The sequence below is a fragment of the Schistocerca americana genome, chromosome 8 (genome assembly GCF_021461395.2).
Source record: "Schistocerca americana isolate TAMUIC-IGC-003095 chromosome 8, iqSchAmer2.1, whole genome shotgun sequence".
Taxonomy (NCBI): Eukaryota; Metazoa; Arthropoda; class Insecta; order Orthoptera; family Acrididae; genus Schistocerca; species Schistocerca americana.
Genome location: NC_060126.1, coordinates 514,723,049 through 514,734,961, shown reverse-complemented (window position 1 = coordinate 514,734,961; position 11,913 = coordinate 514,723,049). Strand labels below are relative to the sequence as shown.

The following is an 11,913-nucleotide window of genomic DNA, read 5'->3' as shown; positions in this document are numbered from 1 at the left end:
GAAATGGTCACTGATTCGATTGACCCATGGGAGAGTGTCACAGAGATACTGATGTAGCAGATTCTTGAAGATAGACATAATCTATCCCAAAAAAGCCTACTTACAAATCTTCAAGAACCGGCTTTAAAAGAGACTCCAGGAACATATTAAAAGCCCCTACACATCGCTCACATAGGGAACATGAGGACAAGATTACATTAATTACAGCTCACATTAGGCATTGAAGCAATCATTCTTCCCGCGCTCAATACGTGAATGGAACGCGAAGAGCCCTAATAACTGGTACAATGGGAGGTATTCTCTGCCATGCGCTTCACAGTTGTTTGCAGCCTATGTGTGTCGTAGATACTAGACATCTTATTGGTGCTAGACATCATCTGGTATTAGCAGCTGATTGTAAGCTTTCTTGGTCGGTGTTATGGCAGATTCAACAGTATTACATCAAATTACGTCTCGTAGATAATGCCATTAGGATAGAGGGCATTGACCTGATGCATATCTCCTGACCTCTGTTAGAGACGCTTAGTAACGCCAAAAGTATAGGGGTGCCACTCCAATGCATTCTCGGTCAGATGTACAATCACTGCAAATTACATTGAATGCTGGGAAGGAACCTAAGATGGCGGGAGGAAGCGTAGAATAAAACATTGAAGGAAGTTCGCGGTCTGACAAAATGCCTCGCTCTAAGAAAGCGGTAAGTGTGTAACGCTTTCCTTACTGTGTAGCTAGCCCCGAAGGGGTAAGGTACTGATTCGCGGAAGATAGTTCCCCTATTTGCTGTACTTCATGGACAGAACAGCGAAATACGAGATATGTAATTTTTATGATGAAGGAAGTCGGAATGGAGAAGCTAATGAGGTTTCTGTGCAGTGTTCGTGTATGAAACAGGGAAACAAAGTAATCGAATAGAGAAATAGACTTATTATCTTTGCCATATAATCTTCAAGCAGTGCTCTTTGTGTTTTTTTTTAAAAAATAACTTGAGCGGAATGTCTTTGTTTTGTTCGAAGAGACCCGATGAAAAGAAAAAAAGAACGACAGCATTTCGATGCGTTCTTGACAGTGCGCGATAGGAGTTCGCGTTTCTTTTTGAGTTCTTGTTCACTGTATTGCTAGTGACATCGATTAAGCATTCTCTTCACAGTAATCTTTGTTTACGTCTGCGGGTATTGTTGACAGTCATCTGAGACAGGCTTAAGAGACCACGAACTTTGTGGTATCTTCCTCAGTTTGTGTGGAATTACATGCATGTAAACAACAGTGATCCACTTTGTATTTACAACGTCAGTTAGTGTAGGCTTTGCCAATTTCGTGGAAGTTTGTAATTTAATTCAGTAACTTTTCTCGAGCTTTTTGAATTATTTCGTCTTAGTCGTCAGAAATTTATCGAAAAAGTTGTTACATTGAAGAATTTTAACTCGGTTCGTTTGAAGAAGTCCAAAGAGTATGGTATGTATACACTAATAACCAGTATGTGCTGTGTTTATGATGCTTTTCACGCGTTCGTATTTTTATTTTTCACATCTCGTCGAGAGTGATAATCGCGTGTGTTTTTTTATTTTAGAACGTTAGTTTATGGATGTTTCTGTTGATGTTTTTGTTTGCGTTCATTCTGTCGTGTGTTTTAGAAGTGTGGAACTAATTTGTTTACATTAGCGGTGTTTGTTTATGAGTTTCGTCAACATGCTTGTTACCTTCTCAGTATGTGTGTTCCTAATATGATTCTTTGAATTTATTCCCTGTATATGTTCGTGTCTTTGTTGATGTTTACCCTGTTACTTGTTTCGACATACGGAATAACAAATAAATGTTTACTGACTCCTTCAGGTTTGAGTATCAGTTCATTGGCACAGTTGCATTAACATATCTCATCTTACGTTTCTTCTCCGAAATATATTGCAAGGATAAATTGGAACATCTTCCGTCCCATATACCAGAACTTACTTCGTATTTTTCATTGACGTTTTGTCCCTTTGATGGAGTGTTTCATTTTTTCGTTTTTACTCATTTGAATTATAGTATTCCAATGTAGCTGTACATAATGCTGAAGACGAGTATTCTGACGTTTTCTTGGATCTCTGTGGGAATCCAAGCCATTTTGCCATCACTCGTTGATACTGAATTTCATTGGACATTAGCTGACATTACAGGTTTACCAAACACTTCTGACTGAATCCATCAAATTTTTTTGTATACTATTCGAACAGTGGATGCACGGAACAAGTTACAGAAACACATTTTTTCTGTAATTTTGTATCTGTTTTGATAGATATTGATGAAATTAAGTTTTGGGAATAGGCACTTTTTTTTTACCAATTGGATAACACTAGGAAAACGAGAAAGACAGCTGCTTTCCGTCTCCTACTGTTTTCAATCTGTAGTTAGAAAAAGATTGATCACTGCTCAGTAGACGACAAGAGGGTAAAAACTGTAGGAAGAAGAATATGGTGCTTGAGCTTTGCAGATACTGCAGTCCGTTTAGGAACAGATGAAAATGATTGTAGGATATAGTGTATACCATTGAAGCTAAAGGTAAGATTCGTGGAATGAAAATTAATGCAAAGAAACAAAAGTAATGGCACTAGGGGGAAATAAGAGGATAATGATAATGCTGAATGGAGAAAAATTAAAGCATATGTAAAGCTTTAAATACCTAAGAAACAGCCAGTAGTAGGTGGAATTTTCTGTAGCAGTATGTAGAAACATTTGAGGAAAAGGCTAATAAAATGTCTTGTATAGAGTGTCCACGTGAATGGTGCTGCAACATGGACACTGAGAAAGGGAGGTAGTGCAAGGCTGAAGGCTTCTTAGATTTGCACAGGGAGAGGATAGAAAGAATTTTAAGTGGGATGGATAGAGTGAAAGTAAATAGTTACTGAGAAGAGTGGGACATCAAAGGCAATTACTGGATGTAATAAAATGTAGGAAAGGAAACTAGATTGGTCACACATTAAGAAAGAGAGGAGAGTGCTTGTAGGAACAATTTGAGAGGGGTATGTGGACAGGAAGCGGAAGTGCAGGACTACTCTTCGTCAGATCCTGGATGATGCGTTAGTCAGTAGCAAGTACAGCAACATTAAGAAAGGAGCAATGGATCACACAAAATGGAGACACAAAGGACTTGCTATTATTGCAGCAAACTGATTATGATGAGTCTTGTCTTTGTCTGTTAGATTAATGCCAGATGACTTCAAATAATTTTGTTACTGAACTCAGTTACTCAGTATTCTGCTTGTAAACATAGTTAAATGACTTCCTATTGAAGCATTATGGTCCATTTTCTCTATTTCTGTGGACAAGCATGTTTATTGTAGCTTTTTGTTGTGTGTTGTGTCTAGCCTGTGTGTACTGACGTTTACAACTTTTGTGAAATAGGCAAAAATTTGTATGTATCTCCAATAAAGACACGTTAAGCTCTTTTTTTGTTTCTTGTGATTTTCCTAAATCGCTCCAGGCAAATGCTAGGATGATTCCTGTGAAAGGTCATTGCAGATTTCGTTCCCAACCCTTGAATCGGTCCGAGCTTGTGCTCCGTCTCTAATGACATCAATGTTGATGGGTTGTTAGGTGCTAATCTTCCTTCCATTTCCATAAAACTCCTTTCGTTCTGGAATGATGCTGCCATATTTATGAATTCAAGAGTGAATAAGGATTTGGATTTATAATTTAATTTACCAGTCGCTTTTATTGTGCTTATGAAGATTAATCTTATTATTCAATGCTTCCCACATGCATGTGTTGTTTTTGAACTGTATACCTTTGTGCTGTTCTAGAGATTCACTTTGTTTAATCTGCTCAGAAAGTTCCTCTTTATTACTGATGCTCAAATAGGCCTATGTAATGTTCTTCGTCAGTTACATGTTGTTCAGCTGTTTTGCTTGTTTGCTTCTCTCATCTCCTTGTGCACTTTTTCATACTAGTCTGTGCCTGTCTTATAGGTCTAGACAGGATTTTGTGTTTAACCCTCTTGTAGCCTACATATGCCTAAATGTTATGCGTTTGTGTGCATCTTTCGTTCAGCGTTCATCAGTGGTCCTTAAACCACATGCTGGAAACAATTTTATTTCTTTTACAGACAACTGCCTTCTGGTCTCCTCTTACAGCCTGCTTTTGATTGTATCAGAAGAGAGAATTTGATTTAGCTTAAGTAAGTATTATGAATTTAAATTTTGTTTTGTATACATCCCTTTGTGTTGTTTGATGAAGTCTTCCAGCATTTAGGTATGAGAAGTTGGAAGATATCTGTTTTTCATTGACTGCACATAATAGGTGTTTCTGGTGAACATCAGTATTTCTGTTTTGTCACTGTACGGATTCTAAATTTAACTGCAGACATAATTGATTTTTGTTGATTTGTACACAGTTGGAGGCAAACAGTAGAACTACAATATGCCCACAAGAGGAGAATGAAGTGTGCCGTAGGAAAATACATGTAAGGCTGCAGAATTGGTTGAAAGCAAATACCACATCGGGACTAAGATAACATATTTCCTTTGCATTACAATTTTGTTAGTGGTGGGCATGATAAGACATCCTGTGAAACGGTACTAAATGCCTTCTCTGAAAACTCCCTAGAACAGTTAGTTAGGAACCCCTCTAATGTTGGAAACATATTGGATCCAATGGCAACAAACAGACCTGACCACTTTGAGGATGTTCACATCAAAAGTGGTCTCAGTGACTGTGATACAGTTGTGGCAACAATGATTACCAAAATACAAAGGACAACTAAACCAAACAAAGATGTATATATATGTTCCGTAAACTAGATAAAAAATCAATAGTGCCACATCTCAATGAGGAACTTTAAACTTTCAGAACAGGTCAGGAGCATGTAGTGGAACTATGGCTCAAGTTTAAAAGAATAGTTGACCACACACTGGATAGTACGTAGCCAGTACAACAGTCCATAATTGGGAAAAGGGGGGGGGGGGGACCTCCGTGATATACAGTCACTGTAAAGGAACTTCTAAAGAAACACAGAACAGAGACTACTGCATAATAGATGTCAAACAAAGTGTAGGGCTATAGATGCAGGGATGCTGAATGAAAAGCGTTTGGCTGTCAAGAGAGCAGTGCATGATGCCTTTAATGACTACCATAGCAGAATATTGTCAAATAATCTTTCACAGAACCCAAAGAAATTCTGGTCATATGTAAAGATTGTTAGTGGCACCAGAGATTATGTCTAGTCCCTAGTGAATGAAGCAGGAACTGAAATAGAGGGTAGCAAAGCAAAAGCTGAAATGCTTAACTCCATTTTCAAATGTTATTTTACAAAGAAAACTCAGGAGAATTTCCCCACTTTAATCCTCATACCACTGAAATGATGAATGAAATAAGTTTTAGTGTCAGTGGCATAGAGAAACAACTGAAATCATTAAAACTGAACAAAACTCCAGCACCTATGGAATCGCTCTTCTAACTTTAATCTGTTGTAGATCCCTTGAACAAAAAACCATGCTCGGTGCTTGGAAAAAAGCTCAGGTCACACTTGTCTACAAGAAGGGTAATAGAAGCGATCCTCTAAACTATCGTCCAATATCCGTGACATTGATTTGTTGTAAAATCTTAAAACATACTCTGAGCTCAAAAGTAATGGGGTATTTTGAAAATAATGACCTCCTCAATGCCGACCAGCACGGATTCTGAAAACATCTATCTTGTGAGACCGAACTTGCACTTTTCTCATGTGACATGTTGAAAGGTTTGGATCGAGGCAATGAGGTAGATGGAGTATTTCTTTATTTCTAAACAGCATTTGACTCAGTACCACATCTACACTTACAATCAATAGCTCAATCGTATGGTGTATCAATTGAAATTTGTGACTGGATTGAGGACATCTTGACAGGGAGGATGCAACATGTTATCTTGGATAGAGAGTTATCATTAAATGTAGAAGTAACTTCAGGTGTGCCCCGGAAAAGTGTGTTGGGAACCTTGCTGTTGATGATGTACTTTAATGACCTTGCAGACAATATTAATAGCAACCTCATACATTTTGCAGATGATACAGTTACCTATAACGAAGTACTATCTGAAACAAGCTGCATAAATATTCAGTCAGATCTTGATAAGATTTCAAAGTGGTGCAAAGATTGGCAATGAGCTTTAATTGTTCAAAAATGTAAAATTGTACATTTCACAAAATGAAAAAACGTGTCTTATGACTAGAATATCAATGAGTCCCAGTCATAATCGGCCAACTTGAACAAATGTCTGTGTGTAACACTTTGTAGGCGTATGAAATGGAATGACCCCATAGCTTCAGTCATGTGTAAAGCAGATAGTAGACTTCGGTTTATTGGTAGAATACTGGCAAGGTGCAGTGTCTACAAAGGAGATTGCTTACAAATCACTCATGCGACCCATCCTAGAATAATGCTCAAGTGTGTGAGACCCCTACCAGATAGGACTAACATGATATTGAGTGTATAAAGAGAAGGGTAGCACGAATAATTACAGATTTGTTTGATCTTTTGGAGAGTGTCACAGAGATACTGAAATAAGTGAACCAGAAGACTCTTGAAGATACATGTAAACTATCCTGAGAAAGTCTATTAAATGATGACTGTAGGAATATACTACGGTCCTTTACGTATTGTTCACATAGGGGTCATGAGTATAAGATTAGAATAATTACTGCACACACTGAGGCATTCAATCAATCATTCTTCCCACTCTCCGTACATGAATGCAATGGGAAAAAACCTTAATAACTGGTACAATGTCACGTGCTCTGTGCCATGCAGCTCATGGTAGTTTACAGAGTATAAATGTAGATGAAGATATGGACTCTGCGTGTTTAAGAAAGTACTGATATAATTTCATTTTGTTTTTTCAGGTTACAAAGAAGGTTAACTACAAAGAAATGAGTGATAGTGAAGACAATTCAGCTGGGTCAGGCAGTGATTTTGATGATGACGAGGATCCAGATAAAATTGAAGTTCCAGGTAGATCATGAAACCTATAAGTAGCTACTGAAAGCAAGGGAAAAAAAAGATTGTACTTTGTAATGCACTGTTTTTGTTGTATTTCAGGTGGGGGCAAAGATTTAGCTACAGCAGCTGCCATAAGCACTTTGAAGGAGGAGGCTAAGGACAGCAAAGTCAAGGCAGAAGATGGAATTGGTATACTTTCATTTCATCATTTTCTAGTCTACAATTAGAACTTACTGTCATTTGAGTTGCATTTCCTGGCAAGTTAGCTAGTTCTATGTTTTAGAGATAATTTGCATGATAAATTGTAACAGTGTGGAACAAGTAATTTTATATTCAAATTTCACATCAATTTGTAAATATGACTACTACATGCCCGATCATTTAAATTTTTCATTTTGTTATTATTAAATATACAGATGTGTGTTAGTAATTCCTACCCATCACCTGTCACACATTACAATAATAGAAATTGTTCTACGGAAAAGCAGAAGTTGTCCAGGAAAAACTTTTTGAGTTTGTTTTCTAATTTTACTCTGTAGCGTGTCAAACATTTTATATCACTGGGTAAGTTATCAAAAAAATTGATTGCTGTATTGTGCTTTAAAGGCAACCTTAATGCGGTGTAATGAAGGTCATTTTTCCTTGTGGTGTTCTAATTATGTACATGGTTGTTCCTTTTGAACTGCAGTGGATTATTTACAACAAAGTTCATGAGGGAATAAATTTAGTTTGGAGCAGCAGTCAAAATGTCTAACTCCTTAAATCCTATAGTTATTATAGATGTGCTTTATTATTTCACACTCCCCCTTCCATAACTTTTTCTTTGTTAATGTTCGAATAAAGTTGAGCAATTCATGTTTTTTTAATTGTCAAAGTAGGTAGTTTCTGAATGTATGCCCACAAGACAGTGTAGTGTTGTAATTGTGCACAAGAAAACAGTTATGGGGACTTTTATTAAAAATTCATTTGCACAATAGAGGCAACATTTGAAGGAAGACATAATTTTTGTATGTAGTCACTTCCATTGCACTTGGTATGGCAGTGCACAAACCTACATAATTCTTTCAACAAGATTATTTACAGTTGACCATGTAACCGTCTATACACAAAAAAAGGCCTTGTGACTAATGCAAACTCTTTAAACAGAAAATGTGAAATCTGGGCTGTAAGTAGGAAATTGCAACACCTCTAAACCCAAGAAGGTTGTGGTTTCAGTGATGTGGGGCAGTTTGTGAACTTGTATTATCATCGAACAATATTGTTTTGACAATAGACACTGTGATGCAACTACAGGTTATTGACCAACATACACACACTCCTGGCCACGTCACTGAAACACGATGGAAAATTTAAATTTTACATTGTCTTGTGTATGCAATTTTATTTGATACATACATTCCAACTTAGAAAATGTAGCTAACAGACTAAAAGTGAACAACAAATTAATAAACAAGTAACTTTGATAGACTTTTCTCCGTATCTGGTCCTTTTAATCGTACTGTATTTCTTGAAGTAATTGTCCAGGCTACTTATTTAGTTCAAACAGGCCGTTAACAGTATCTTTCCCACAAAAGCCAAAATTCTTAATTTCTTTTGGGTCTGTGGGCCCAAATATTTTCAGTGCATGTTGTGATGTTTTGATCTTTTCTCTTGATAGTCATTTTAACTCCTGTGACATAATTTGCGTACAGTGCTTGCCCAGCTTCATTGCAGGGTTTCAGTAAGAGTTGCCAGATCTCAACGAAGTTTATGCTTGCGCTGTTTAGTTGGCAGATCACGATGAAGTTTGTGCTTGTGCTATATGACAAACACCATTGACACCCGTTTCGAACAAACTTAACGAACTTGAACAGGTTGTGTATGCTTTCATAGGCTAAACTGTGATTAATCTGGAGGTTACTCACCATGTGGAAATCACTATACTGCTTTTTCATGTTCATGTTGACATAACAGCAAACAGATAATACATACAAGGGCCAATCAGTAGTCTGATCACAGTAGCTTAACCCAAGCATACTGGGGTTGTATACACTATTATTGACATTCATGAATACAGATAGACCATGTTATATGTAGATTTACTATCCGCATTTTCGCATAGATGTGATTTTAATTTTAAGTCCAGTGCTGCTACCTTTTAACAGTACATGTAAGTAGTAATGCATTAGAGCATCTCAACGCACTTCCCCTGTCGTATTTGTCCAGAATTGAACTGTCAGAACTGTGAAGATGCACTGGATGGGATTTGTATTTAAAATATCAGCTTAAAGGGAAGAAACTTTGCCTGTTGGGGGAAAGAAGCATGTATGAAAGTTGTAGACATTAGAAACAAAGAGAGAGCTTTGGATCACTGTGTGAAAGGTAAGTGCATTATTGACACTCATTGTTCTTTGGGACTTGTGAGAACTGTTCGTGACAGTGCAGAATCATTTCGAAAAACTTCTCAATCGTTAACTGACTTAAGTATGACTAGAGGACCGAATCTCCCTCAGCAACTATGGAAAGAATGGAAAAAATGCAAAGCCATTGGATTGAACACCACAACCAACAACATTTGCCTCTCTCTGGAGCTGCTACTCAAACTAAAGTCAAGAGCTGTTATACAGATTTGATGAAAGTAAAGGATGATCCAGCATCTTTCTTGGCCAGCTCTGGTTGGTTCAATCAGTTCAAGCATCGTTTTCACTAGATTAAGATGACAGGAGAAGGCAGAGCAGAGAAATATAAAAATTGCTTTAAAGAAATTGTGAGAGAAAAAGACTGTACTGCAGAGCAGATTTTCAGGCTAATTCTGGAAACAAATGCCGAGCTGCACATTCATTACTATTGAAGAAAAAACAGCACCTGCATGGAACGCTGCCAAAACACAATGACTCTTGTTTTCAAGGGAAGTGCTGTAGGGAATTGCAAATTAAAACCCCTTATTATCTACCACTTTTAAAATCCTAGGAGACTAAAAGGTTTTGAAAAGAGTGTGCTGAGAGTTTGTTGGAGAAGGAATGATGGTTTTGGTGTATTATTTTGTGTTGCAGTGTTTTTTTTTTAAGTCTATAAATTTTGTAGTAAAATGTTATTTGCTAAGGTAATGGTTATTTTTGGTAAAAATATTAAAAAACTTTGCTATTTTAAACTCAATATGTGAGTAAATAGAACCTATCCCCATATTTTACATATTAATTGACTCTTGATTTATGCAACTTCTGCATGTGTGACAATTTGGCGGAACGTAACTATTGTGTGTAACAAGATTTACCTGTATTTCGAAGCGAGACATGATATTTTAGACTTTCCATGATAATGTATGTGTCTGTAAGCACTGTTATGAACTTACGAATTTTGAGTGGTGTGGGGATATTCCAGGCGAAGTAGGACACACTTAAGATTTTTAAAAGTTTAAAATTTGTTACTTTTTATATATTTTTTGAAAAGGCTGGACCTTCTACTGTATGGCAACAATGGTTTGTGGCCCATTATTGCTTTCCCTCCATAATTTGTAGCCATTTTTTTAAGGCCATATATTTTTCATGTGACGAATGTGAATTACTTGAGATTTTGGACCTTCATTTCAACTAATAGGCAGGTACGAATTAGCATATCATTATTTGCACACACCAAAAAAAAGTTTTGCATTACTCTGGTTCCCAGAACTCCTGTGGATATTGTATCACAGACACAGTCCCTTCGACTGTTCAGATATGTCACTAAACCCACCCAAAGATGTAAACAACCATGCATGAGCCGTGCCTATTAGACAGAGGGGGTCCGACAGCCAATCAGTTCCAGTCATTCCACCAGGAAGGAGGTACACGCCTTGTGTTGTCCTTAGTTCAGCTATGCCTAGATGGCCAATACCATGGTTCGATCGCATCCGCATTGTTACTTTGTGCCAGGAAGGGCTCTCAGCAAGGGAAGTGTCCAGACATCACGGAGTGAACGAAAGTGATATTGTTCGGGCATGGGGGAGGTACAGAGAGACAGGAACTGTCCATGACATGCCTTACTTAGGCTGCCCAAGGGCTACTACTGCAGTGTATGACCACTACCTACGGATTGTGGCTTGGAGGAACCCTGACAGCAACACCACCATGTTGAATAATGCTTTTTGTGCAGCCACAGGACGTTGTGTTATGACTCAAACTGCACACAATAGGCTGCATGATGCGTGACTTCACTCCTGACGTCCATGGCGAGGTCCATCTTTGGAACCACAACACCATGCAGTACGGTACAGATGGGCCAAACAACATGCCGAATGGACCACTCAGGATTGGCATCTTGTTCTCTTCACTGATGAATGTTGCATATGCCTTCGTCGGAGGCAACCCGGTCAGGCTGAACACCTTAGACACACACTGCAGCGAGTGCAGCAAGGTGGAAGTTCCCTACTGTTTTGGGGTGGCATTATGTGGGGCTGACGTACGCCACTGGTGTTCATGGAGGGCGCCGTAGCGGCTGTATGATACGTGAATGCCATCCTCCGACCGATAGTGCAACCATATTGGCAGCGTATTGGCAAGGCATTCGTCTTCATGGACATCAATTTGCACCCCCATTGCGCGCATCTTGTGAATGACTTCCTTGAGGGTAATGACATCGCTCGACTAGAGTGGCCAGCACGTCTCCAGACATGAACCCTATCGAACATGCCTGGGATAGATTGAAAAGGGCTGTTTATGGACAATGTGACCTACCAACCACTCTGAAGGATCTATGCCGAATTGCCATTGAGGGTTGGGACAATCAGGACCAATAGTGCCTTGATGAACATGTGGATAGTATGCCACGATTAATACAGGCATGCATCAATGTAAGAGGACGTGCTACTGGGTATTAGAGGTACCGGTGTGTACAGCAGTCTGGACTACCACCTCTGAAGGTCGCACTGTACGGTGGTACAACATGCAATGTGTGGTTTTCATGACCAATAAAAAGGACGGAAATGATGTTTATGTTGATCGCTATTCCAATT

At 38.3% G+C, this 11,913-nt stretch overlaps 1 protein-coding gene across 2 annotated transcripts in view; it reads left to right on the top strand.

The window, feature by feature from the left end:
* Positions 1-603: 603 nt before the first annotated feature.
* LOC124545981 (protein strawberry notch) overlaps positions 604-11,913 on the top strand; it is a 265,254-nt gene continuing 253,944 nt past the window's right edge. The window contains exons 1-4 of one of the 2 annotated variants that reach the window (XM_047124946.1): positions 613-694; positions 4,076-4,147; positions 6,848-6,956; positions 7,044-7,133. In XM_047124946.1, the coding sequence (XP_046980902.1) occupies positions 6,875-6,956; positions 7,044-7,133 (172 nt within the window). In that variant the 5' untranslated portion in view covers positions 613-694; positions 4,076-4,147; positions 6,848-6,874. Of the gene's footprint in view, positions 695-4,075; positions 4,148-6,847; positions 6,957-7,043; positions 7,134-11,913 lie in introns of both variants that reach the window. The other variant, XM_047124945.1, reaches the window with a different exon arrangement.